Consider the following 27,763-nt stretch of genomic DNA (forward strand, 5'->3'; position numbering starts at 1 on the left):
CATTCAGCCGGCGTAAAATCACATCATCGCTGATTCAAGCTACAGTTGGACTCTTCGGCTAAGCTTCGTCGCCAAATGAAAACAAAAATGTTAAAGAACCCGGACATGGGCGGGCGTTGCTTGGCTTGGCTAGCCTAAAACCTAAAATCAAGCAGTTTGGAAGCCGATAACACGAAGGCTACATAATGCTTTTTTGTCCGACTATTTCGATCAGTAGGGAAGTCGACTTGAAGCCAGCGAAACCATGGCGAGGTAGCTGATCCATGCATGTGTAGATCATCGAATGTGTATCTTAGCCTAATGTTTGGTGACCGGGTATCTTCCTGCGCCTATTAAGGTAGGTAGCTTAGTAGGGAACTTTATGTCTACCGTGATCTTACGGAGTACATGCACCGAGGTTATACGGCCGGCTGTACGTAATTGGTGATCGTCAGTGGATTTACTAGAAATATATCTCGAACGGGCCGCTAATGTGCCAGATATATAAGTAGCCTTGACAATTGGCTGTGTTTCTGTCAGAAATCTTCGATCAGGTAACAAATTGAGTAATTTAACCCTTATTTAGCCGTTATCTAGGTCTTTCCAACCCTTTTGTTAATCTCAATAATTCCCCGAAGGATGAATGAGATTTAGGGCTTGGCAAGTCATCCCTAAAGGGCTGCCTCAGATCCCGTCTTTTTACGGAAGAAACATATAACTAACTTTTTTTAATATGCTTTTGGTTATTAATTCTTACCAGATTGTTAAATTTAGATCATTGTTGTTTTGTTTTAGGGAGAGAATTGTACGATTGTGAATTTACGCATATTGGGACTAGCTGATGGACTACGCGCCCGATGTGCTAATCTTTCTCCTGTAACCTTGATTATTAGCTAGGTAGCATCATTTCCAAGAGTGTGACGGTGTGACCCCTGCATACCTGATTATTGTACACTTTTGTTGACGGCATCTCCGCAAGTTAAAACAGGATTGAATTGGATGTTTGTATGTGAATACGGGTCTTCTTTACTAAGGGAAATCATTGATATTGACAGAAGGTTGCTTGATTCTAAAAAAGAATAAAGAGCGGGCATGTTAAATACCTGTCTGTCCCTTCGGATAGTCTGATAAAAAGCGCCGGATCGTGCTGAAGTACCCAGAGTGAACAGGTCCAAGTGGCTGCACAAGCCCAAGTTTATGTACAAAGACATAGGAAATCAGCCGGGAGGGAACAACCAACAAGAGGATGCTGTAAATAATCCAATGACTAGAATTCATTCACAGGCCCTCTATCAACCGTGGGATAACAGAGTCCGAAAAAGCCCATGTGGGAGTATGTAACTGCGCGGACCAAGCCGCACCCGTATACCAAGTGGATAGATAACCCTGCAGAGAATAAAGTTCCTGAATAAAGCCAGCTTTTAAGTCCTCGACAGAGGCCCGGATGTTAATAGATCCATGGTATGCAAAGTGGAGCCATTCAAGGCCCTTGTCAGTTGCTTCCGGCAGACTGCCTGCACCGATCAACTGGCGATAACTCTGCTCGATCAGCGCCTTTGACCCATTGCTATCCAGGGTCTCATTTCCAAACATCATAATCTTATGATAGCGGTCAGGAGAATCCATGCTTTTATACCACTACAGGAGCGACAGATCCGGGAGATCAAACCAGTTTCCAGAAGCGGTGTTAATAATGGTTGTGTTCAATGGCAGGTTCGATGAAACAACACCACCAGCATAGGCTTGCGTGTATGTTGTCTTAGACAAGACACTGAGTTCCCTTTTGTCGAGCTTGAACGGTGTGAGATTGGGTACAGTTGGTGGGATAGCGATGAGCAAACGCTTTGCGCGAATCTCGGTTTGGTTCCCGTCTGCGCCTTCGGCAATAATTATAACACCATTGGGTGTTCTTGTTGCATTGACGACAGTGCTTGAATAGAGGACATCATCACCCAGAGTGTCCGACACTCTATCATATTTTTCCTGGTTCCTGTGGGACGCCACATATAGAGTCCGGGCCTTGCCAGTGTAGACTCGGGCAAGCGGTGCTGGGAACAACTGCATAACATAAAAGGTCGGCTGAGTCTCTAGCTGCCCTAGGCCTACAGCCGATATGTCCCAGATCGTAGGCACAGCAGCCTCAATCTCGTATTTTCTCGCAAAATCACCAAAGTTTAAAAGCAGATCTTCTGGTATATTGTCGGCGGTGGGGAAATTCCACAGTCCGGGCAACATGATGTCCTCATATTTCTCGCACAATTCCACATACTTTTAGAATGCAGCAAGTTGTTCAGCTGCCGTGGGCGACGTGTAGTTTACGAAATTTCCAGTGCTGAAATCTGAATACCTGGTGTTCACTAATCCCTGTTCAGACGCATGTACCGATACATTAAACCGCGCAAAGAATTGTGTAGCATTGCCATAATCCAGGAGTGCCTCAACACCCAATTCGTAGGGCATACCAGTCTTTGGATCAGTCCAGGTATCAACCGCACCAGCCTGTCGAACGAGCACATCATTAGGCCTTGATCACCTGGTACGAAGGAATTATTTCCAGATTACTCACCAAACGTGTCTCTCTCTCAACCAATGCAATGCTCTTCCCATAGTCCTCACGGAGTCTAACAGCAGCATAGGCGCCAGCAGCACCCCCGCCAACAACTACCACATCCCTCGAGACGGTCTGGATAATAGGGCCTGCGGAAGAAATAGCAACAACGCTTGCCGCTGTCAGCAAGCTAGCTGCCTTCGCCAACATGATGTGCAAAAATATCTAACAAATGTAAAGATAAAATAGACGAAAGATGATTTTGAACTATTAGCAAGAGAGGGTATGTCATTATTTATACTCCCGTCATATCTTCCCGCTGACATAAAACAAAATGAAGAGGTCTATATGTTTATTGGGGCGCGAGTGGACTTGAATTCGGGCCGGAGCAAAAAGGAAGTTCTACTCTCCACACAAGGAGATAGGGTCTGTGGAATTATCTCCGTCCGAACGAAACGAAACGTAGCCAGTCTTACAGCATAATTTCATTGACTGGGTCTGCTAGAAGCCCACGATTGCGTTTTCGCCAATTTATGAGGGGATACGTGATGTTATACTACAAGTAACCTTCCGTTGACTAGAGAGGTTGTCAGAGAGCGGAAAGTGATCGAAGAGAGGGATCTTTTCTTGTGAGTCTGGGATCGGAAAGGTTACGAGGATGGGAAATCGAATGTGTAAATTTGTCAGCGGGTTGATATACCCCATCGTCACATTATTCGTCCTTCATAAGTAGAAGCTGTCTACCCTTCTTTCTATCTCATACTGTACTCGTGATCTCATCTACCATCTAGATTATAGCAGCACTCGGAGAATAGCACACGGGGAGGAAGTAACAAAATGGAGTGAAACGGAGAGAGAGGTGTTATTTGACTAGTTATGACCGATTAATTAAAGTAATGACCAGCTAGTTAGACGACAGGGAGTTCAATTGTGCCGTTTAGCCAGCGGAAGCATCCCCCCACATCCTCGTGTGCGAGGTCTAGGAGCTTGACATCGGATCTTTTGACTCGGTCAAAGCTTTTGAAAATCGTACATCCAAACTCCCTCGACTGGATATCGTGATTGAGAATGCCGGAATTGCGACTTATACGTTTGATATCTCCGAGGGCCATGAACGTACTATTACGGTCAACGTTATTAGCACCTTTCTGCTGGGCCTTCTACTCCTCCCTAAGTTGAAAGCAACTGCTAGAGCTTTCCCGACATCCAGCCCACGTCTCTCCATCGTGACAAGCGACGTTCACGCCTGGACAAGTTTCCCGGAGTGGACTGCAGATAACACGTTTGTCGCGCTGGACAGTAAGGAAACGGCAGATATACAAGAGCGCTATTCCACCTCGAAGCTCCTGGAAGTGTTGGTGGTGAGGGAGCTTGCCAACAGACTTGGAGATTCCGGAGTCAACGTCCGTCCAAAGCGAAGCTGGATTGGAGGCACAACAAAAAGTGTGGAAGGAATTGGGAGAAATCTTGGAGGATATTCAGCCAGGGATCATAAATTCCATCTAAACTACTTAGGGAGCTAGATATGTAAGGTGTTGGCCCGCTTTTCACTCTGTCGCCCTGCTATATAGCCGGTCCCCGCACGGTCCCTTTTTACTACCGTCTTCTCTGCTACTTCTATTGCTGTTTGGATCGTTCTACTCCTTCTCTTCTCTATACTTTTATACCTATTTGTGGTCTGGTTAAATTAAATTACGTCAAGCTTCTGTTGTATGTCAACAATACTAATAGTTAGTCACCGGTAATCGTGGCACCGCCTCTCACTAATACCTCCAGGGCCTCATAAAAGACTGAGTAGTAGCATCAGCTGTTTGGCAAGAGCTGTGTACCAGAATGTTAGGAAAATCTGCAAGCTCTTCGAATCAACGTCATAACATGCGCAATTGATGAAAACGGCGACTTCGTGATACGAAAGAGTCTGAATCGCAATGCTAAAGAGGAGCCGGATACCCGACCAAATGATACCTCTTGTCCTGCGCCAATAGTTGCCATAGTGACCAACCATAGTGACGCTTTTTAAGTTCTAGAACTAGGGTACTAGGTTATATTCAACGCCCATACATGACCTTCGGATGAAGAAGCACCCAATTAGATTGGCTAACCCGAAGATCCACGTCCACAAAAGTGAAGACCGGGATAAAAGAAATGTAACCTACTCTTGAATGCATTGACAAAGCATCAGTGCTGCTAGCAATGATTGGAAGTACAGAAGTTTACTAGAAACAATATAACAACAAAGCGATTGTTTGGCAATACCGGGTATAGTATACGTAGGTATTACCGTCATTTAAGTTTCCTTACCGTTGCCCTTTCTTAGCCTTTGTCTTTCTTAGCCTTAGCCTTTCTTAGCCTTAGCCTTAGCCTTTTGCGGCAGATGCAGCCTTAAGCGGCTAAAACGCCACCCGTCACGGAAACCTTATTTCAAGACATTCAAACATCAAGTTGAACCATACAATTGCTATTAGTGGAATCTAGACGTTACCTATGAATGATGTTAGCTTTAGCAATATGCTCGTATTAGAATGAGAAAAACCTGGCTGCAAAGAGTCTAAAAAGTATCATCTCCATCCAATCGGTGGTGAATCTCATCGCCTACACCGAGGTGGGTCTGTTCCAATCCTGATTATCTCGTCAACCTTTATACAACGCAGCCAACCAAGCTTCATATCATGTTCTCGTGATCCCAAGGTCTTTTACAACCTTCCAAATGCGGTGCGGGGTAGATCTAGGCCTAACGGTTTTTCGTGAATCATGTCACTCGACCTTGTCACCAACCATAAAACATCAAACCACGGGTTAAGTGGTTCGCCCGTAACTCTGTCGTTCGGCCGCAGCTTCCTAGGTATCAGTGGGCTGTGATGGGCATGATATCCATCCTTCATGAAATTATTTAAGGACGGAAGATTCCCACACTTGCGTGAACATTCAGACCACTTCTGAAAGCTTTACTGCACTCAATTCAATTGCTCAATCAAATTCAAGTCAACCCAACCCAAAGACCTTTTCCTCCAATATGAAGTTCGTCGAAGTCTCCGCCCTCTTCCTCGCCTGTCTCTCTACTGGGGCACTTGCAGGAGATGCAACTGTCCAACTCGCAAACGACAAATCCGGCGCTAATGCCAATGTTGCTATTCCTACCGATGGTCACCCGCGGTCCGTCGCTCATCTCTGGGGAAAGACTCCAGTTTCGAAGGATGGGGTTGTGTATGCCTCGAGCGCACAACTCGTCGCATTCCAGCAGGACACTTCTTGCGTGATCTTTCAACGCGATCACTATCACGCTGAACTCGATGCTCAAAAGACTTGGGTGTCACTAAGTGGAGGTGAAGTGGTCGACTTGAACCGTGCATTTGTGGTCTGCGAAGACGAGTGAGCTTGTATAAGCAGGACCGAAGGAATGACAGCTGCTATCTATTGTACTTCACTATTGGACTGCAGATAATGGAGGACCCCGTATGTAATAATCATCGTGTTGGAAGTTCTTGAGTTGAAACACATGTGAAAACTCCGAACAAAAGAAATGAAATCGATTTTAAGAAACAACGGCATACCATAATGAGTATTCGAAACAAGTAGGACCGATAAATTGATAACTCCAGGCTTGAGTTGAGGGGATAACGGTCAAGAGTCTGGTAAAAAACTGCATTTGGATGGGGCTTGTGGCAGAGGTAATGTATTATGCTTACGCCGAGGATCGTATAATGCATGGACGGTTACTAGCACAGATATTCAAATGGCATTATTTAAGTAAACGATGATATAGAGCAACAAGATGGATGGGGGTACAATATCCGACTGGCCGACATTAAGCATTATGCCAAGTGAAGGTCAAAAATGGGAGAGGCAGATGAAGAGAGTAAAAAGCGAAAGAAATTAGATGAACTGCTATAATTGACAAACAAGGACCCCAGAAAGAAAACCCACACAAGCCAAAAATCAATGGATAATTAACAAGTAGAGAAAGTGAGTGACAGACAAGAAGGATTGGAGGAGATGAAATAAAACAATGAATGTGGCCTGCAATACCAGGCCTGTGTGATTTCCGGGTCTTGGATGAGATGATAAAGAGTGTGGAGGTGAATGATCGGACAACATGAGATGCTAAGTGCTTTTGCAGGGCTGGAACGCAGCATGCTAGGGTGTTTTGCGGGTACAATGTTGAGAAGTGAAAGACGATAGTTGGCTGACAGTATTTGAGGGAGATACTTCATGATGGGATCGAGAGGATATGAGAGAAATAAGTCGGAAATGACTTATTTGCGGTTAGGAACAGAGTCCAGAACGCGCGACATTTTCTTTGCACGAGCTGGGTCTTCAACAACCATGCCACGGCGCATTAGTGTGGTCTGCACGGTCTCCACGACCTTGTTGAAAGACGACGCGGCGCCACGCTCCTGTTTGAAGCGGACCAAGCTGAGGTTGGCTTGGTGGCCGTGCTCAAGAACAGTGTAAAATTCAGCAGTGAACTCAACCTCTCGAAGATGGAGGACTAACGGATGATTAGTATAAGGGTTGGATCAGATGAGACGAGTGGCTTACAATTTGCTTCGCTGACACGACCGTGAACTATGCTGTTGGTCTTGTCCAGGTACACATCTTCCATACCGAAATCCCGCCACTCGCGAAGGAGCTTGTATAGTTCCTTGCGTCCCTTGACCTTTGAAGTGTTCAACGCAATGACTTGGGTAGCAGGCTTGATCTGGAAAACCCGGGCAAACCAGTTGTGGTTGGCGATTGAGCGGCGCTTTTGGCTGAATGGGTTTGGCGGATCGTCAGCTTCAGTCGAACTGTCAGTGTCTGCGAGTCCCTTGCACATGAATGAAGAATGACGATTATCCTTGGCTGGCGTGGTTTGGATATCTTTCTCCGGGTCTATCAATTATAATTAGCATATTGCACATAATTTTCGAAGGTTACACTCACTAGTAGGAGGTTCTTCCATATTTTGGGTGGACTTTTTTGTCAAAAGTTTCTTGAAAAAGCCACCGCCAAAGCGATCCATAGATGTCTTTCGTTTTGGGGCCCGCTCTTTGTTCTCTGCCTTGGGAGGAGAAGCGGGCTCGAGGGTAATTGGATCGTGCACAGTCGTTCCTCCACTGGGGATGATGAGGTGGGTGTCCTTAGGTGGGAGAGCAGGAGGAGTATCAGAGCCCTGAACGCGATGCTTAAACCATGACCATTTCTTTCCTTCGGGGGCCCGGGGTGTTGTTTTCTTAGGAGACAGAGGAACTTCTTCAATGGGAGCCAGGCCACTAGGTTGACGACCACGTCGAGAACCAATTGAAAATTTCTGATCGCCGCCCATAGAGTCACCCATAGTAAATTCATGAACGTGTGGTGAAACGAACTTGCTGGAGTTCTTCTTCCGAATAGTCAAGGGCTTAACCTCCTCCATGGAGGGAAGTGAGCTGTGGGGGACCATCCGGATAGTTGCCTTAGCATCACCGCCCTGATATGTAGCGACCGACCCCCGTGGCTTTTGCTGACGTCGAGGGCTGGTTTCAATGGGGCCGCGGACAGGGCTTGCGTAATTCTCATTGGAAATAGGTAGGGAGGGCTCATTCGGTGAAGTGACGAAAGGATCTTGGAAAGACGCTACATCCAGCTCTCTCTGTGTACCATTCTTGACTTGGTCTTCTTCAATCAAGCGATCGAGATGAGTAATGACACCGGAAAGATAGCCACCAACGTTGTCCTCTCGACCCCGGCTATGCTCAATAAGCTTTTGACGTGTCTCAGTAAGTTCCTTGATATTGTAAGGCTGAGATGAGTCCTTGGCAGTATTAGATACCGGGATTGTCGGAGTAGGATGAACTTGCTCAGGGCTTGCCATTGACACTGGTGTCGCCGGTGTTTCGTATCCAGATCCACCACTCGTGGTGCGAATAGTTGTAACAGAGCTTCCATTGAATGCCTCCTCGCAAATCTGGCTGAGCTCATGGGACACTTTTCGCGTGTCCTCCCTCCACGTGTAGTCTGTTTCGCGAACCTTTCTGACTTGCCCCAAGCTCTTGACTTTCGGACCATTCGTTCGTACCACGGTTGGCTGGGCTGGTAGGGGCGGGCTGCTTGGCATGTCCGGGAGATCGAGGCCATCTGCCATAAGCTGCAAGCTGCAGGTGCTCGGTGAGCGCTTAATCTCAGTTTGCTGAGTTGGCGCAGCAATCTTTCTCTTCTTTTGTTTGGCAGATGCATTTCCATGAGATCGGTTGCGAGCGTGGTGGAAGGAAACGTTGCGTCGATAGCTCATGGAGTGTGTCGACAACCCGGGAGCCCGGGAGCTGGAATGAGGTACCTTGGAAGAGACGAAAGACTTCATAGAGCTGGGCCCGTGCTTCCGCTTCTGGAGAACAGTGAAGGGTGATCCATCTGGCCCGTCCAATTCCTCTGGCTCTTGCTCCTCCGCAATGGAGGGCGGGGGGTTCACCCTTGGCGATGATAGAATAGCTTGAGATTTCTCCGAGGACTCTCGATGGACAGTAATATTGACATACTGTGCTTCCGATGTTGTACTACTGTGGTTGGGTGACCGATATGGGTCATAGCTTGCAGTAGAACCGGAGGACATCGGTTCCTTGAAGGAACTGACCCGACGAGGGAACTCTTTGACAGATGGGAACTGGGCGCGACACTTGGAATTACCCTGGCCCGTCTGGCTGCGGCCTCGACGAACTCTACCACCGGGGCGGGAGATGTGGTGATAGTCACTAGCTGAGTGCTCTAGAGGTTGTCCTTGGTAGTTCTCAAGCTGCTCATCGCGAAATCTTGCCAAAGCGTTGTAGAACATCCGCTCATGGGTCGGTCTGATAGTGGTTTGTTAGCGTGATGCGAGTCGCTCTAAAATTTAGCAGGCGGTACTTACTCGATACATAGAAGCCTCTGAATTAGTTCCTCGGCCTTGACATCATGCCATAAAGTCTGCAAATTGCGAAGGATATCAAGATCAATGTCCTGCTGAGAGGACAGGGTTTTGCCGCAGTCCTTCACGGACAGGGCAGGAGGTGGACCGACGTAGTGGTCAACCATGGCATTGTGAAGCTTTTCATATTTGGTTAACAATGGATGCAACCAAATGTTTTGCATGGATACCCGGTCCTCCGGACGCTTTTGGAGGATACGCTGGATGAGATCTGCTGCTTCGTCGCTCAACTCGGGTGGAATTATGTAGTCCCCTTTCTTCACAAGCCGCAGGGTGCTTCCCAAATCACCTCCATCGAAAGGCAAATAACCAGTCAAAAGGGCATACAGGATAATACCACAGCTCCACATATCAGCTCTGTCGCCACGATATTTCCGGCCATAAATGATTTCCGGTGCTGCATAATGAGGACTACCACATGAAGTGTTCAACCAGTGGCCTGCAGGTTGCAGTGCAGCCATACCAAAATCAGCCAGTTTCACGTTATGATTCGCATCCAGCAAGATGTTCTCGGGCTTCAAATCGCGATGACAGATATTGAAACGATGACAGTAGCCGAGGGCCGCAATGATTTGTCGGAATAGTCGCACAGCCTCTTCTTCCGGCAGTGGACCATTGTTAGATACATAATCGAACAACTCTCCACCCTCGACATGTTCAAGGACAAGGTACCTAGCGAGCGTGTTAGTTTGTTTTCAATCCTGAAGGTGGTTGAGACGAACAATTCTCCACGGTTCTCCCAGACATCATAGAGACTGATCACATTCGGATGTTCAATCAACTTCATGATGACCACTTCGCGTTCAATCCCACAGGGCATTTGTCGGGTGGCTGAATTGTTAGGGAAGTTTCCCATATTCCGGTCCATTGCTGCGATACTCTCACTCTGAACCATAGCAGCTGACTTTTTTGAAACGATCTTGATAGCGGCCGTGTGTCCGGTGACAGCATGCTTGGCTAGTCTAACCCGTCCAGTGGCCCCCTTCCCCAGTGTTCGTCCCAGCTGCCATGGTCCCACGTGTGTTTTTCTTTTCCCTTTGGAAGACAGGAGAGATGCGGCAGACATGATCGAGTTTCGGGCTGAGTCGGGTTGCAGGTCGGTAGCCACGGATAGGCGCTCATTTTCTTTGTTTCTCCATGGGGTTGGGGTCATAGGAAAAGACATCCTGTCAGGACTCTTCATCTGCTCTGATTCCTCGATCCTTAGGCGCGGTGTCTCGACATTTGGCGACCTAGACTGGTTGATTCGGCTCGATGCATCTCTCAAGGGCTGACGCCTCCGCTGAGAGTCATTGGCGTCCGACATTGTCTGGTCTATGGTAAAGGTGGTGCAAAGCGTATTGGCGTGTTTTTACAAGTCTCGTTAAATTGGGGAGATTAGTTCTCAATCTAGATAGACTCCATTAGCTGATCCTTCGACGTCAAAGATAACATTAGCTAACGCACTGAAAATTAGATCAAACGCAAAAAGGACAACTCCTTCCGAGTCTCAACGAGAAGAAGTTGTTTGTAAAGATCGGCTCCAGAATTTTCTGGGAAAGAAGGAAGAATAGAAATCAAAGAGTGACAAGGACTGGTTAACACCACATCATAGACGGAGGATGCAGCAGGCAAAAAGAAGAAAAAAGAGAGAAGACTTCGAGAGACAACCCCCAACTGACTGAAATCGAGGTAAAAACACAAGACGAAGGGAAAAATATTGGAAGTGCCAATGTTCATGAAGGACAAGAGGTTGGCATTGGCATACTTCGGCTGGACTGGAATGAGAGAGATACCTTCCTTCCCATCGGAATGTACTTAGCCTTAGCACCTTCTATTGTTGTTTACTATCTATCTACCTGTTTGACTCCGTTGTAGGCATTTTTGCCTTGTTTCATTGTGTGAATTGACTTATCAGCTTGATTCCATGCCACTATTCACACTTCCCACCTCTCTTCCCTCACTCTCCCCCATATGACTCGCTTTGTTTTGCCTTTCTTTTTTTTTTTTTTTTTTTTTTAATTTCTGCCAATTCCTCTCTTAAATAACTATATGTACTTATCCAAACAGTTTAAATTCGTACAATGCTTTCATTGCCTTCAATTGCGATCGAGGGGGGAGGAGGTGGCATTCCCCCAAAGAAGGGGGATAATAACAAATCAACCATCAACCACCAACTCCAGGCTTACTCGCCACTTTATTTGTACAGGGGCCTACTTGGGTATCTATGTTGGACATTCCATATCCATAAGCTTTTCATCTTCTAATCTCCGGTTCTTGGGGTGAAATTAAGAGTCCAATATGTCTCTTATATGAAATTCGTATAGAGCTCTAGTTATAGTAATTAATGGTGCATCACATCCTTAGGTCCAATTCGACTATTCAAATATATGTAGGTATGTCCATCGTAATATCACCAATGCTCCTCACTAATAGGTACATCGTTCACGTCAACCTCATCTGCAAACCATCGTCCCTCGCCATTACCTTCCGGTCCGATCAGGACATCATTTCCACTCATCATACGTTTGCGCATCTTTCCGGCCTCATTAAAAGTCCAGTCTTCCAATCCATAACACCTCTTCCAGCGCATTCCATCTTCCACGTCCTGAAACTCATACCAAAACTGCACAGCAATGCGATCATCCTGGAAAGCAAAAAGTTCCTTCCGAAGTCGATAACCACGCTCACGTTTCCATTTCGCTTCCAAGAACGCCACGATAGACTCCGTCCCGGTAAAGAACGAGTCTCGAACACGCCAGATAGATGTTGGGGTGTATGCCTGAGCAACTCGGACAGGATCCCTAATCGTCGATGGTCAGAGTGTGCGATTACGTCGTCTAAGTTTGCAACTCAAACAACAATTCATCTGAAGAACGCAAGATGGGCCCTTCCCAGTTGGGGTATACTCGCATGTGTCCAGGACAATCCGCACAGACCAAAAATACAAGTCGGCAAGAATGCAAGGGATGAATGCCCTTTTTTTCGAACACATGGTTTCGTCAAGGGCCATAGAAGATAGGAAATCGGACACGTACTTTGTATTCCACAGATCCTGCGCTACTTTGACTTTCTTCTGCGCAGTCTCTTTGGTAAATGGCGGTTTGAGATCTGCCATGGTGAGGATATATGGGAATCAAGCTTATTTTTAGTTCGAAGTTGTGAGGTTGAGAAGCTTAACCCCTTTCCTTTCCCAGATCCCGCCCCCTTTAACCCCACCCATATACCGCCTTCCCTTATCGCCTATACCGCCTATATGAAATGAACTGGTAGACCTCAGCCCTCTTGAGTTCATGTCATATATCTGGATATTTTGGTTTGTTGTCCTAAAATGATATCTAGCCTTTTGTAAACAATCATTAAAAGCCAGACATTTTGATTTACAATGGTATCAAAGAAAATCTTCTGACCGGCAGAATATTATATAATCACAGTGGTGTGGGGCAGGGGTGTTAACACTTTTGAACAGTCCCTGTAACGTCGTGCAAAGTACGGTTTTTTTTACGACATGGAGATCTGCTAAGGTTGTAGGTGAAGATAATTGTATAAGTGATTGTATAGGCCAAAAATGGTTACAGGCAAACAGTATACGGTGATTTGACAGATAGGTATCGTACTAAATCTTGCACTCGGAAATATATATATTTTTGACTCATCGTATCGAATTGAATATAGGTCTGTCCAATGAATAAATCAATCCCTTCTCACTATTCATGTTTCAAATGTAGGATATCCGCTTTGCTACTTTTATAATTCGCGTTGGGGTTAATTGTTATAGCACACCTAGGTATGTTGTAGGTGAGAACTATATATTTCCTGTCTACGTAGGTAACAACAAGCCAACTCACCACACTATATCCAAAACATTTATAAATATTGAACTAGATATTTGTTTGAGGTAGAAGCAATAAGTGCATACTTGTATATATGAATAATATCCCAGACAATATCTGGTGACTTTATTTAACATTGTATACATAGTTATAGCATAGCACAGAATAGAATGAAACCTAAGTGAAAACTGATGATCTAGGGATCGTTTATGTTCAGAACAAAGGTATTAATGAAATTGTTCTCAATAATTAGATTGTACCTTCCTTGCACAGGACTCTTTGTCTCATACAAGGAAAAGTTCAGGATGAAAGAAAACAAAACTTCAATGGTATTCATTTCATTGAGCTCCACGGCTCTTTGGAAATGCTACAAATATATAGGTTTTCTTCCCACTCCATATTCTCCACGCAAGGCTAGTCTCTAGTCTCGCGAGTACTTACCCCGAAGCTCTACCATTTTCAACAAACCCATGATCCATTATGTGCAAAATGCGTTATAAATGGTACCGTGGCCACTGCGGTATCAGTGGTTGTGGACACACAGAAGCAGTGTGGATCGAGCGCTGTAAAAAAGCGAATGCCCGTGAGAGACGAGTACCTTGTCCTAATCCACGTCCCACGCTCCGTATCACCGAGGCTTTTGCAATGGGTCTTTGTCGTCCCTGTCTTGGTTGGGGCGTGTTAATTCCGGGAGCTCCTGAATTGGTCAACCCAGAGCGGGTCGATAGGCCACGCCGACAACACCGGGGTATTGACTCATTGACTTCATAGTTTGACTTCTAGCGTCTAAAATGATTCATAAATAAGATTCCACCGCCTTACTCTTGAAGAACAGATTGGATTTTAAGTTGGAATTTGAAAGTTTGTATGTTTAAAAAAAAAAAGAGTCCGATTGTACATCGTCGGTCGGTGTCAAGGAATCCAAGTCTGTTTCAGGGACCCGGAATTATTGGGTGATGGTGAATATATCTATTTGTTGTTTTGGTCCTTGATGAAACCCCTTCACAGCTTAGACAAGGGCTGGTGTGAATTCTCCAACACTTTCTGAACCTGCACTGCAGTTTGACCACTCGCTGCCTCTAGGAGATCTACAACCAGCGGTCCCACCAAAGACATCTTGGAGATTGGTACCAAATTTGGCGATAGTAGTATAACCGAGGAAGATGTTTGTGGCACGTATTCGGCGAAGGAATTTGAGTTGATGCTGGTATGGCGAGAAAGGGGTTCGGCCAAGGGGTCGGGGCCATGCAGCTGGCCAATTTCAGATGAATCGCTATCCCTAGCCCCCGCTTCGATAATGACGAGCGACGAGGGATAAAATCCGGCATTCCTTGTGCGAATGCCAGCGTTCTTTTCCCAGGCAATGTGCTCACGTAGGCTATTTGATCGACTTGTTGCCCCAGGAAAAATTGCACGCCTGCATCTTGTGCTGCACGATAGACCTATATTGCAATCATATAGTCATCAGTAATTATTCTATTTCCCTTTTTTTTTTGTGTGTGTTTTTTTTTTTTTTTTTATGGAAAACAAATGGCTTTAGGGATACACTACATTTGTCAATTCTCCGAAAGGGATATAGTCATCTTTTGCGAATACCGAGACATTTGTATAGCCTCGTAGAGAAAGATGCAGTGCTACCGAGAGGCCAAAGGCGCCAGCGCCAACGATGATAATCGAATCCGATGTGGAAACGCCCATGATGAAAGAAGAATAAAAAGTGCATTTGCTTATTTGTGGGCTATTGAGCTGATATAGTATTTCCCCCGCATTCACCCCCCAAAACAGTTATAAAATGCGGGAGTTGGAGAAAAGTGTTCCCCCCAAGAGCTGAGGGGAAGTTGTTGACGGGGGGACGTCCGATGGTTTCTCCAATTTTATGTTTCTATACCTTGTACTAGTTATATATATTTCATATTTAAACTAGTTATAGATTGTATACTTACTTTGAAGACTTGGAGATTTTTGACCAAATCTACTATAAAGGTTGTTGACTCGAACATTTATTATAATGTATCCATCCATGGAGTACTTGAAGCAGAAGAAATAAATGCAAATTAGCATAGTTTCTGGAGAAAAAGTACTCTCACTCTTGACCTTGAAAATCCCCTGCAACTCATGAAACTCATGGCGTTTAGATGTTTTTGTTGTACATCGGAGTCGATTCAAGCGGGGTATAGATTCTCCACACTCGGATGCGTTCCCGATGTGCTTCAAAATTCAGAACTTGTTGCCTTTTGGTTTCACTTCCTTTGAATAATTTACTTATTCGTCTGATTTCAACGTTAAATCATGGATATCCAAGATGGAACCCTTTGCATCCTAGGCTGTGGTAAATGCGGAAACCCATAGGCAAAATACATCGACTAATCCTTCTAGGAAACCTGGGCATTGCCATTCTAGACGGGTTGGTCAATGCACCAGAGAAATCCAAAGATCTACCATTTGCCCGATACATTGCATGCGTGCGCAGTGAAAACTCAGAGAAGAGGCTATCCGAGCGATTCGCCGAGTCCTTGGACAAAATACGAATTTCTCGCGGCAACAATATACAAGCCGTACAAAACGCCGATGTCATTATTCTAGGCGCAGACCCCGCCGATATCGAGACCGTCCTGACACAACCCGGGCTCCGCGACGCCTTGACCGACAAGCTTATCATCAGCATTGCAGCCGGCTGGACAAGACAAAATCTCGAAGCTACAGTCTACGGCAGTGCAACCACTGCCGATAACACAGCTGGTAGAGCCTGGGTGGTGCGCACATTACCAAACATCGCAGCCCAGGTGTCTCAATCACTGACGGCTATTGAAACATCGGAGCCCGCATTGCCGGCAGCGTATCTCCAGATAACGACATCGATCTTCGAGCAAATTGGCAAGGCAGTACACGTTGATTCGAAGTTAATGAATGCTACTACCGCTGTCGGGGGCTCCACTCCCGCTTTCTTTGCTGTGATTTGCGATGCAATGATTGATGCCGCGGTTGCGGTTGGTATGCCACGGGACCTGGCTCACACCATGATCTTTCAGTCAATGCAAGGGACGGCAACGATGCTTCAGAGTGGCATCCACCCTGCCCTGTTGAAGGATCAAGGAACATCCCCCGAGGGTTGCACGATTGGCGGGTTGATGGTGATGGAAGAGGCTGGTGTGCGTGGGCATGTTGGACGGGCGCTTCGGGAAGCTGTTACTTTGGCTCGTTTGATGGAGACAACACCTCATGTTAATGATACAAGACATTGATCTGCTATTTAGGGAGTAAGCTGAGGGCGACCTTCGGTATCATACACATATTAAGCATTGTATGTAGTGAAAAAAGAAATATATAGTATTTAAAATCGCAATCCAGCAAATTTCGGGACCACCACTCTCCATGAAGATATCAAGAGTATGCTCCCAGAAAAATCCGTTAGCCCCGCCCTCCCGATAGCGCTTCGAAGCATTATGGAATATAAATATTAGAACCTTCCAAGTTTGATACCGGTGACGACCCCTGACTTCCTTCCGAAAATGTCACCGAATAAACACAACGATCTATAGCAAAAGGAAATTGACGGTTTCAACCTTCTCTATTTGCTTCAGCATTGGTCAATCCAAAATCCGTATGCAAATCCTCCGTGAGCTCCAGTTGCTTAATGGGTATACACAGAAGCAGCCCGATACCACCAAACGGGATGGAAATCCACCACACCCATCGCAGACTATCTTGGTACACACTGAGAACTTCCGCCATAAGGTTCGGGGTATTGTGCAAAGTACGCATCAGCCCTTCACTGGCCATAGCATATGCACCACCATTAGCAAGCTTTGCGCGCAGAGAGACATCACTGACGCGATACAGCAGCTCCTGGACACGTGCGTTGAAGATAGTGGTTGGAACAACAATACCCCATATACAACCAAAGCTGCGCATAAATGCCCAGGTGGAGGTTGCAGTAGCCACATCAGACTCGGGCAGCGATGCCTGAATGGGGGGTAAAGTGCTGGAGAAGATCATGCCAGAACCAGCGCCGAAGAGTATCTGGAAGCCAGCCCAGTCACGAGCAGGTGAATGGCTGTCCAAGAGCGAGAAGAGGCCACTGGCGGTAGTGAGGAATATATATCCCAGGAAGTGGAAGATGCGGTATTTGCCAGTCATGGCGATGATAACTCCCGTGATGATGCCAAAAGGCGCAATTGCGGCAGTGATAGGAAGCACGTATAACCCGGATTCCGTGGCAGTCGAGCCACGTATAGCCTGGAAGTAGACCGGCAGGAAATATCCGACCCAGTATAGTAGGACAGACTGAATAAAAGCAATCCACAGTGCGCATGTCCCAGTTCCACTTGAGAACAGCCGGAGGGGAATCGAGGGCTCAACGCAGAATCGTGACACTTGATGACCGTAGAAAAGGAAAAGCCCCCCGAGCCCTAGGATAAGAGGGAAAAGAACTCGCCACGAAGACCAGGGATACGTTGTCCCAGCCCAAGTGAGGGCGAGCAAAATCGAGATAACAGCAGTTGTCAGGATGGAATTACCAACGAGGTCCACGCGCTTGAGCTGGTGCCACACGGTGCCATTGTTATGCGGGTGTGTGACTCGAAGGAACAACACTAGCAGTAGAAGTGATGCAGCACAAAGTGGTAGGTTGATATAGAAAACCCAACGCCACGAGACATACTGGGCAAACGCGCCGCCTAAAACGGGGCCGATCACCGTTCCAACTGCCCACACAGCTGCCATGAGGGCGACATATTTACCTCGCTGGCGGAGGGGGACTAGGTCGCAAATGACGATGTCCACGAGAGTGTTGATACCACCGCCACCGATGCCTTGGATTGTTCTTCCCGCAATAAGAAGTCCAGTGTTCTTCGCACCCCCGGCCATGCCACTCCCTAAGGCAAATATGACAACCGAGATGATCAGCATCCATCTCCGACCGAAGATGTTTGCGGTCTGACCAAATAGTGGTAGGACAACCGTCGATGATAGAATGTATGAATTCGTGATCCACATATATAGCTCGCCGGCATTAACATCCAGGGCGATTGTGGGAAGGGCGGTTGAGAGAATGGATGTATCGAGAGCCGAGAGGAAAGTCGTCACGCATAGTGCTGGGAACACGGCCCAGAAGCGCCATGTCTTCTTTGGGGTGAGACGGTCACTATTAGATTGCGTTGGTATTTCTCCATGGTGTTGATGTTGTTCTTCTGCAGCTAGCTCGGTTGTCGATGGCTTTTCCATAACTTTTCCCTTGACGATAAATCTACTTCTGCCATGATATTAATATGTCGTGAAAACACAATGACATCAGGATGCGACGAGACATTAGTATGGAGCTAACACTTGAATTCCGAAACCCGCTCCCCAAACCCGATCCACGGGAGATTGCTGTTAATCTTTGCCCAAAGGACGTTAGACGCACGTGGCATCGGGGCCTGGACTAGCGGCACTGAGCCACCAATGATATTCTGGGACTACCTAGGTAGCAGTCAGTAGTTAGTTATGGGTCTCAACAAGATGGCATGAGCGAAAGTACGAAAGTAGTACTAACTATAGGTACGGAGTACGGAGAATTTGCTAGTATTTGCTCAAAAGACCATGGCAGATTAACCCGAGACATTGCCAATACCCCCTATCACGTCAACATTTGGCTGAATCCGCCAAAAATGCCTTCTCGCTCTTTTAATGCATAGGGAACTTCTTATGGTATTAATACCTCTGACAGTTGACACGGATCTGAGCATATTTGATTGGTGGCTATGTGCTTTTAGCCCTCATTTACATGTACATAGTACATGTATGTCCTGAACTGTTTGCCAACAGGCTACATACATGTGCATAGTATATTGGTGCTTAGGAAACCCTATGGGTAAGATCCCGGTACTAGTAATGGTCCATGGGATCAATACCGTGCTTATGTCATCCATGGATGTAAAAATCTAAGGCACACACAGGTACAAGGCACCAAGTCACCTGACCTTATCATCCCACCTTATACCTTAGAGATCAGGCATTTTATAACATCATCCCCCACCTCAGTCCCTCATTTTGGGCCAATAACAAAAAAAAAAAAAAAAAACAGAACACGAGAACGGCTAGGAACAGGAATACTAAATCCGAAGCAAATAACTAATCATAATATCTTAATAGCCGATACAACCTGGGCAATAATCTGGGCTGACTCATCCTCTGATCTGATTCGTTCTATAACTTAAGTATGAATAATACAAAATCAGATAACGCCCTCAAGTCTCGGCCATCTTTTCTTGATAATCCATTTGATTCGGTATCTTTCTTCTTCGGATCACCTCACTTTCTGGTAAATTCAGGGCCCAAAGTCCCCACTTCGCCATAAATCCCGATGGGCCGATATGTGTAAGCCGTACTATTAAATACCCTCCTCCAAGTCCATTCTTCTTTCTTTTCCCCTCTTCCTCTCGTATCCACAATCTTAAACTTCAATCTCTCTCTCTCTCTATATCCTAAATACTCAATCAAATACTCAAAATGGCCACTAAGGGTTTCAACGCTGGCGATGCCTTCCCCCAGGATGTGACCTTCTCGTGAGTATTTGAGTTCCCTCTCTTCAATTGTGTCCCAACTAACAAGACAACAGTTACATCCCCTGGTCTGAGGAGGCCGGCGAGATCACCTCTTGCGGTATCCCCATCAACTACTACGCCTCCAAGGAGTGGGCTGACAAGAAGGTCATCCTCTTCGCTCTTCCCGGTATGTGACCGCTCTTTCAAAAAAAAAAAAAAAAATTCAATTTTCCCCTTCCCCTCTTTCCCTCTTTCCCTGTCATCTGCAAGGTTCTCACGCTGACCGCAACTCTACTCTATAGGTGCTTTCACTCCCGTCTGCTCTGCCAACCACGTTCCCCAGTACCTCCAGAAGCTCCCCGAGCTCCGCGCCAAGGGTGTCGACCAGGTCGCCGTCCTCGCCTACAACGATGCCTACGTCATGAGCGCCTGGGGCAAGGCCAACGGTGTCACCGGAGATGATATTGTATGTGATCCATCACCCCTCCATTTAACCTCTTGCCAATCCCCCAACAAATCATGGACTCAATTGACTGACTGTCCTTTTTTTTTTCTCTAGCTCTTCCTCTCCGACCCCGAGGCCAAGTTCTCCAAGAGCATCGGCTGGGCTGACGAGGAGGGCCGCACCTACCGCTACGTGATCATCATTGACCACGGTAAGGTCACCTACGCCGCCAAGGAGGTCGCCAAGAACAGCCTCGACCTCTCCAGCGCCGAGTCTGTCCTCAAGCAGCTGTAAATTCACTCGTTTGAAAATAGATGTGGGTAAATGGGCTGGCGCATTGTTTCATGGGTGATTGGGGGGGATCGGACTGCGGTATTTGTGAGCAAATATCCAGCACGGTTTCTCCCCTCTCCTCTCTGCGGTTTTCCGAATTTTTAGATCGCCATGTTACTTGCTCTGTTACCTGAAGAGTGAAATACCTTTAATGAAGCCACGAGTTCATTCTGTCTATTCTTCTCTGTTATCTTTATCCGAGTAAATTGGTAGTTGTCTTAAGGTTGATTTGTTGTACGACATAGATACAGTCTTAGAACTATACCTTGTCGTTTTGATTGGCGCGCTGCTATTATATTGGACTAGTGCTGAAGGCCAGTGCCACTGTCCGTGCTCAACGCCCTCGATGGAGATCTAGATCGTCAGCAGGTTAATTGCCAAGCATCCAAACTACATAATAAGTAGCTTTGAAGTAGAATAGTCTACTATATTGTACTTCGTAGGCCTGGCATCAGAATAAATGAAGTTTATGATATACAGCCTACTTCACAATGGTCGATCATATATGGATAGTGTCAATCGTTGAATTTCACCAATGAAGGTATTAAAAGTTGAAAGCCCGTCCCGGAAAGCAATGGATATAACGCAAACCCCAAAAACCCCATTCAACACCAACCTCAAAAAATCAAGAATTCCTCAAATTCGATGCCATGGTGACAGATTTAGTCTTCTTCTGATCTTCCTTCGTCCGCAAGCCACGACTCAGCCCACCGCCGAGACCACGCGCCAGAGACGCAAACGGCGATGAATCCTGCCACACATCCAAATCATGTTCGAGTTGGCCAACGCCCTTGGAAGGCGGTGTTTCTTTTCGGGCGGGAGTCAACGCAACGGGCTCAGATTGTCGACGATGAGAATGTTTCGCCTGTACAATACTGTACTGGGTAATGGGCGCATACTCTTTGGGGTCGGGAGATACTGTTTCCAGCAAAGGCATGGGGACATCGACGGAAATGTGCTCGGAACATTGGCAGCCGCATCCTGTTGGACAGGTTGGAAGGGAATTGTGCTGATCTGCGTGGTCGAATGGGCTGTCGGATTTGTCGGCTGGACGAAGGAACCATCGCTGATGACAGTCGAAACAGCTCACGTGCCCACAGCTCAGGCAGGGAATCAGCATACCGTCGACCACCTCGCCGCAAATGACGCAAGGTAGTCTGGTTGGTAGTGGCTGCCGGGGTTTGCAGTTGGGGCATCGACGTCCTGATGGTTTACGCCGGTGTCGCTTGGAGGGGGGATTCGGGACTAGGGGTTCTTTGTTAAAGATGGAGAGTTGCAACGCGTGACCGCAGCCGGCGCAATGGCGCTGGAAGTCAAGCGCTTTGGGGGTTGGCTCCAGCTGTGAGTCTTTCAGCGCGGTCTCATTTGAGTCGGTACTGTTCCAGTAATGGCTTGAAGTCAGGTCGTCCACTCGATCAGCCACGGCTCCAATCTTTATCACTTCGCTTTGTTGAACGGGAAGATCCCAAATCGATAATAGATTGGCATAAGCAACGCGGTATGACCGGTACAACAATTCCTCGTCATCTCTGCCAAGAAAAGAGTCTTGCGCGTGTCCGTCGCTTTCAAATGCACTTTGGTTCTTGAATGTGACCTTAAATCTTGCATGTGGTGGTGTAGGCTCAGGCGAGTGATCGCTTTCTGTGTCGGATTGAGCCTGTGACTAGAGAGCAACTGAGGTTAGCCAGTATCTCACAAAGGGGTTGATACTACTTACCACTTGTCCGGCTGCCACACCCGGGCTGTTTTGAGGAGTCGGCTTTTTCTTGTCCATCCTACTTGTCGGTGGTGACGCAGATGACGGTCCGAATGTAAATGAACGAGATAATGAGGACGCCAACACTGATCCAAACCCAGATCCACTTCGTGCCTGGGATTGCTGGTCGGGCGATGCAGCCATGGAGACATTGTGGCTCGGATGTTTTCGGTGGTCAGCAGCGATGCCTCGTGGACGGGACATGAATGGAGGCGTAGTGCCTGTGGAATATGGGGGAGTAGAATCGAGACGCCAGATCTCACTAGACGAGCGTGCTGATGTCTGGGCCGCGGGCATAGCCTGGACCTCTTTGAGGACAGATGGGGCTGGCGTCGCAACTGGTGGCTTGGTTGGAATTGTCGATGGGACAGGGGAGAAATCCAATGAGAAATCCTCTTTCCCGGGTGTCTTTTTAGCTTGCTGATTCTCCAAAAATCCCTCTTGGTTGGCTTCCAGTAGTACACATGAGAGCATTGCCACCATTTGCACATCTCCAATGCGCTCAAAGTGTTCAAAGAGAGCAGGGACAAGCCAATGACTGCCAAGGGGGTGGTCGCCCCAGCGAATAATGCTGCCCTTCAAGTCTCTATACAGCCCATCTCTTCCCAAACCACCGATTCCGCCCCCTTTCTTGTGTGTACGCTTTTGCGACAGCCCTGACTCAGGCAAAGTACAGGGACTCTTTCGGACATGCAACACTAACTTGATCAGACCCCAGATTTGGGCCAATTCGTAGCAGCCAGCGTCAAGGGCAACAGCTGCGTTATGGGCGCATACATCTGTTCCTTTGCCACAGATGCGATATTTACTCGCCAACTCCCGCTTGACGGGTAACATATCACTCAGGTTATGAATCGATACAATATTCTGGGGTGCCTCTGATTTGACTGTGGCTCCACCTCCAGTCGATCGCTGAGAATTATCTGTTGATCGCGGCCGGTGGATGCCATAGCTGCCGGCACTGCGCCATGTCCGGGGTGCTGGGAAAGGTGTTGGCAGTCCAGAAAGAACGTCAGAGGAGCCCGAAGAGCTCGATGTGTCTGAGTATGACTCGTCCGAATCGTCCGAGGCACCATCATCTGTGCTTGTTATCGTTCCATTACCGCGTGGGCCGGGTGAGCTGGTATGTAACCGGCCGAAGCCTTCAAAGACTTTATCGCCTCTAGACCAACGAGTCATCTCTTTGAAGCCCATGTTCTCGAACAACTCGGCTGACTTGTCCTTCTTTGGTTTCGGCGGGAAGAAGCATATGAGGCGGCCGTCGTTTGCCCAAAGCGCTCCGCATGCTTTGGCCACAGGGACCATGACGTTGGCATTGACCGGGCGGAGTAGCTCAGAACTCATCCCCAGCTCTTGGCTCTGGGTCATACCGACTTCATCCTCGTCGCTGGATTCACCTTCTAGCTCACCGTTGATAGGTGACTTGGGAGTATCACCAGTTTCACCCAATATCCACGCAATGCTGTCCTCCAGGCTGCTTTCGCCTAAAAGATACCGCACCGCACCTTCCAGACACCCTCGATTTCGGGACATATAGGTTTCAGCAATTGTGCGCAGTTCAGCGGTAGTCTTCGCAGCCCACTCATCGGTGACAGCTGCCGTCTTTTGGAATGCAAAGGTTGGGATAGCAGTCTTGGGATAGCTCATTGGGAATTTGATATCGACTTTCAAGAACAAGGAGGCCCCGTCGGCACCCCAAGGCCCGTTAAGAGAGATGGAAATCTTTCTTTGTCGGACGTCAACTGAATCAAATGCCACCTTAGTGAACTTTTCACCGACCTGGCTGATTTCATCTCCTAATGTCTCAATATCCCAGCCTGAGATTTTCACACCACGCATCCAAGCAATTGGATTTGTGTCCGCTCTTAAATTTGACCTTGGTTGCATGCCAACCCGATCAACATGACCTCCCTTTATCCAACCCCGAGCGTGAGGAACAGTAATGGCGTTCATCCCAGTGCCTGCTGCAGTATTCTGGTTCTGATTCCCAACAGAGGAGGCCACATCAACGTCATCGAGATCCAAGTCTGAATTCACGTCGCGGAAACTCCGATATACGGCACCGAGCCGTGTCACAGTTCGTGTGGAAATAAAGGACTTGCCCTTTTCGTACCCCACGCGCGCCAGAATCTCGGGGTTAACTTTGTGCAAACGAAGCTCCCTGTCCGTTCCCCACGTAACAAGTTGATATTCGCGATGGTCAATGCCATCCGCTACCCCTCCACGCGGTCTCCACAAGAACTCTTTGACTTGTCCCTTGTGCCCGGGGAAACTATGTACCAAAGGCAAGTCATCCTCTGGACTTGAGCCCTCTCCAGCTCGCCGGCTGTAAAGGTGAAGATCATTGTTGCCTCTCTGCGGCATTGCAAGCATACCCCATCCAAACGGTGTATTGCGTGCCCGCCACACGGGGAATGGTGTGTGAATCTGCTTCTCTGGGACATCTGAATCGGTGGTGTAGTCCCAGAACTTGATGGTTCTATCTAAAGAACATGTAACTAGAGCACCGCGTCGAACACGATTCCAGTCAACTCCATAGATCTTGGTGTTATGTGCTTCGATCGATTTGATTGGATGTGCACCCATGCGGTCATCCCAAATCCGAAGGAATCGGTCATGAGAGCTAGCAATGACATGAGGGTCTTGTCGATTCCATTTTACCTGGGTTGCACCAGTAAACCAATCCGAGAATGAGACTGCTGGCCGCGACGGAGTACGTAAATCCCAGCAGTGCACAAAACTGTCCACAGAACAGGTCGCTAGGACATCTGGGTGGAAAGCTGAGAAATTGATATCGGTAATTGCTCGAGAATGGGCGTGAAGCACAATTTCAATGGAGTTCTGCCATGTCTTCATGGCCAAATTCCAGACCAACGCTTTCTGGTTGGATGTACTGACAACCCACTGATCGCGTGCAGCGAATGGCGACCATTGGACATCAGCTACCTCCCATGGTGTGTGATGAGGGAGATACCGCGGTGGAGAATATGGCGAGTCTAGGTCGATGATATGTAGACCCTCCTTGGACGCTAGAACGACATCCCGTCCACAGGGGGATATTGACATAGAACCCACCGGTTGCTCTACATGAAAGGAGCTGTCCTCGTCAAACGTCGGGCTCTCCATAGCCGATGTTAGGGGCCTCGGTCCCATGGAGCTAGACATGATGACTGTGATTGCTGCTCTGTTTAATTTCCGGTGTTCGTCGGGCCGCGATCTTGCAGGAACCGGGAAGTCAAAGGTCTATCCATGCATATAACACAAGACCATATGTATTTGGTAGTGATGTACCTGTTCCCATTTTCCACAATGGCATCCGCTATTCCTGTTCCATGATCGAAGATGACTGCTATATCTTCGACTTGTCGCGACGACCGGAGAGTTGGGTTGCGATAACGCGATAAGGACAAGGGAGTGGCTGGTACTGTGGCTGTGGACATGGATGTGGCTGAGACTCCGGGATTATGACATCACATGATCTCGTATACGGGACGCGAAACAACCCCGCCATGCAGGAGCCCCACGGCCGGTTACGTCGTCGAGAACAGGATCAGCTGTTTTTTTTTTGGTTGACTTGCCCTTTACTTTTCTCTATTGACTTTTTTCCGATTGCATATTGTGTTCCCGCCCAACATCGAATGTGTGCGGGTTCCTGGTCTTTTTTTAGCTCATCGTCTGAAATTACTAAACCAGGCCTACACGCGTGTCGATAAGCCGGTTCGCCATGGCTTTACCCAAGAGAATCATTAAGGAGACGGAACGTCTTATGGCAGAGCCGTAAGCAGCTCATCTCGCTTAAAAAGTCATTTGCATAGTAGCTAACATGTTGTGCTTGGGTTACAGTGTTCCAGGCATTAATGCTGTGCCCCATGACGATAACCTCCGCTATTTCGACGTCTCAATTCACGGACCTGCGCAATCTCCATACGAGGGTAGGCTCGCGGTAACAAGATCCTCATGCCTAATTGAAGTACTAACCGACTTTATGCAGGTGGTATCTTCCGACTTGAACTCTTCCTGCCAGACGATTATCCTATGACCCCACCCAAAATCCGCTTCCTGACCAAGATCTATCACCCCAACATCGATCGTCTGGGTCGTATCTGTTTGGATGTCTTGAAGAGTAAGACATAATACAATTGTTCTCAAACTGTGAATATCTAACCATGCTTTTTAGATAATTGGTCTCCAGCTCTCCAGATCCGTACGATTCTACTCTCGATTCAAGCACTTCTTGGAGCCCCGAATCCCGACGACCCGCTCGCCAATGACGTTGCTCAGAGATGGAAGGACGATGAACCTGCTGCGATCCAAACAGCAAAGGAGTGGACTCGGACACATGCTATGACCTAAGTCCGTTGGCGTTATGTGACCATGAAGTGCAGGACAACCCTTTATATGTGTGATAGCAGGCATTGAGTTCCAAGCGTTTGTTATTGGGCAACCTTGCTGCTTTGAGTAGGACTCCAGTATCCGCTCCTCCCATTACCCTTGCCTCGAGTTATTATACCTTTTCCTAGAAGACGTTGTAGAGAAACAACCTCATCAGGCGTTTTTAACTTTAATCAGCCGTTCATAACAAACATCATCTAATGTAGTTCAACAACTTACAGTCCCCGGAGTATACTGATCATTATATCATTTATCGCCTAGTTATGAAGCTCACCTTGAGGGTTGTATGTTTGTCAGCAAGATAGTCAGCCCTTGTTGCCACCTGGGCACCTCTGTCCTTCATGAAATAAGACTACAACATATCTGCTTGGCCCAAGATGATATTAGGGACGTTATAACTTGTAAGAACACACCCAGGTGTTCTTGGATGTTCTTTTTAAATATGTACGAAGATGGTAAATAAAGGCTTGAACCAGCGTACAGAGCACCTTGTTTGAGTATAACATTCCTAATTTCCAACTCTGACGAAGATATGTACTCCAACCGTGTAGGTGTAGACTGAGTTCACATAATTGTATATAAAGAACCAAGATATTGCTTGACCCACTCTACCATGAAAAGCTTCCACCTGTATATGTAGTCCAGATTGAAAGGAAATTCGACTTCATCGAGGACCAGGAGTAATTCGTCAGCAAAAATTCCATGTCCTTTGTGTTTTGTCGTGGAGTTCTCGGGAAAGAAAGGTGAGTTCCATGTAATTTCAAGTATTTTATCATTTGCACTTATAACAATGTATAGTGGAACAGAGACTAAATAATAAAATCCAAGTTTGCAATTATCCTGATCAGAGATCATAAACAATCGAAGTATTGGAAGAGAAAGACATATCATGTGACCTTATCGATAAGTCGAACTGGAAAGGGCAGAGGCAGTCACGTGTCGCACTTTAGCGAGCGCCCGCACCACAATTGGGTCAGTAGCATCACCGCGATCCACGATTTACGACAACCACTCAACGCCAACCGACCCCCGTCAGCGCATCTCCATTCGTCAAG

The 27,763-nt window shown here is 47.2% G+C and overlaps 10 protein-coding genes across 10 annotated transcripts; 4 read left to right on the plus strand and 6 right to left on the minus strand.

Moving 5' to 3' along the window:
- Window positions 1-1,257: 1,257 nt before the first annotated feature.
- Window positions 1,258-1,605, minus strand: N7516_006537 (uncharacterized protein; the record flags this gene model as incomplete). The annotated part of the gene is made up of 1 exon (XM_057219257.1): window positions 1,258-1,605. One exon carries the CDS (start codon window positions 1,603-1,605, stop codon window positions 1,258-1,260), a length of 348 nt encoding a protein of 115 aa, XP_057073348.1.
- A 12-nt stretch (window positions 1,606-1,617) lies between these two features.
- On the minus strand, window positions 1,618-2,737 carry N7516_006538 (uncharacterized protein; the record flags this gene model as incomplete). The annotated part of the gene is made up of 3 exons (XM_057219258.1): window positions 1,618-2,247; window positions 2,362-2,478; window positions 2,546-2,737. 3 exons carry the CDS (start codon window positions 2,735-2,737, stop codon window positions 1,618-1,620), a joined length of 939 nt encoding a protein of 312 aa, XP_057073349.1.
- Window positions 2,738-5,540: 2,803 nt separating this feature from the next.
- N7516_006539 (uncharacterized protein) lies at window positions 5,541-5,900 on the plus strand (the record flags this gene model as incomplete). The annotated part of the gene is made up of 1 exon (XM_057219259.1): window positions 5,541-5,900. One exon carries the CDS (start codon window positions 5,541-5,543, stop codon window positions 5,898-5,900), a length of 360 nt encoding a protein of 119 aa, XP_057073350.1.
- An 880-nt stretch (window positions 5,901-6,780) lies between these two features.
- Window positions 6,781-10,752, minus strand: N7516_006540 (serine/threonine-protein kinase; the record flags this gene model as incomplete). The annotated part of the gene is made up of 5 exons (XM_057219260.1): window positions 6,781-7,016; window positions 7,067-7,399; window positions 7,451-9,330; window positions 9,390-10,118; window positions 10,169-10,752. The coding sequence occupies 5 exons, from the start codon at window positions 10,750-10,752 to the stop codon at window positions 6,781-6,783; spliced, it is 3,762 nt and encodes a 1,253-aa protein (XP_057073351.1).
- A 1,086-nt stretch (window positions 10,753-11,838) lies between these two features.
- Window positions 11,839-12,543, minus strand: N7516_006541 (nuclear transport factor 2 family protein; the record flags this gene model as incomplete). The annotated part of the gene is made up of 2 exons (XM_057219261.1): window positions 11,839-12,229; window positions 12,464-12,543. The coding sequence occupies 2 exons, from the start codon at window positions 12,541-12,543 to the stop codon at window positions 11,839-11,841; spliced, it is 471 nt and encodes a 156-aa protein (XP_057073352.1).
- A 3,004-nt stretch (window positions 12,544-15,547) lies between these two features.
- Window positions 15,548-16,500, plus strand: N7516_006542 (pyrroline-5-carboxylate reductase family protein; the record flags this gene model as incomplete). The annotated part of the gene is made up of 2 exons (XM_057219262.1): window positions 15,548-15,587; window positions 15,635-16,500. The coding sequence occupies 2 exons, from the start codon at window positions 15,548-15,550 to the stop codon at window positions 16,498-16,500; spliced, it is 906 nt and encodes a 301-aa protein (XP_057073353.1).
- Window positions 16,501-16,816: 316 nt separating this feature from the next.
- Window positions 16,817-18,481, minus strand: N7516_006543 (MDR family MFS transporter; the record flags this gene model as incomplete). Its single annotated transcript, XM_057219263.1, has 1 exon — window positions 16,817-18,481. The coding sequence occupies one exon, from the start codon at window positions 18,479-18,481 to the stop codon at window positions 16,817-16,819; it is 1,665 nt and encodes a 554-aa protein (XP_057073354.1).
- Window positions 18,482-19,747: 1,266 nt separating this feature from the next.
- On the plus strand, window positions 19,748-20,521 carry N7516_006544 (peroxiredoxin family protein; the record flags this gene model as incomplete). The annotated part of the gene is made up of 4 exons (XM_057219264.1): window positions 19,748-19,803; window positions 19,857-19,969; window positions 20,085-20,248; window positions 20,342-20,521. The coding sequence occupies 4 exons, from the start codon at window positions 19,748-19,750 to the stop codon at window positions 20,519-20,521; spliced, it is 513 nt and encodes a 170-aa protein (XP_057073355.1).
- Window positions 20,522-21,185: 664 nt separating this feature from the next.
- Window positions 21,186-25,481, minus strand: N7516_006545 (Mtc5p; the record flags this gene model as incomplete). Its single annotated transcript, XM_057219265.1, has 2 exons — window positions 21,186-22,223; window positions 22,278-25,481. 2 exons carry the CDS (start codon window positions 25,479-25,481, stop codon window positions 21,186-21,188), a joined length of 4,242 nt encoding a protein of 1,413 aa, XP_057073356.1.
- A 559-nt stretch (window positions 25,482-26,040) lies between these two features.
- On the plus strand, window positions 26,041-26,669 carry N7516_006546 (E2 ubiquitin-conjugating protein UBC13; the record flags this gene model as incomplete). Its single annotated transcript, XM_057219266.1, has 4 exons — window positions 26,041-26,093; window positions 26,160-26,248; window positions 26,308-26,439; window positions 26,494-26,669. The coding sequence occupies 4 exons, from the start codon at window positions 26,041-26,043 to the stop codon at window positions 26,667-26,669; spliced, it is 450 nt and encodes a 149-aa protein (XP_057073357.1).
- Window positions 26,670-27,763: the final 1,094 nt, after the last annotated feature.

Source organism: Penicillium verrucosum (genome assembly GCF_028828655.1).
Source record: "Penicillium verrucosum strain IBT 35672 chromosome Unknown utg000002l_segment0_segment0, whole genome shotgun sequence".
Classification (NCBI taxonomy): Eukaryota; Fungi; Ascomycota; class Eurotiomycetes; order Eurotiales; family Aspergillaceae; genus Penicillium; species Penicillium verrucosum.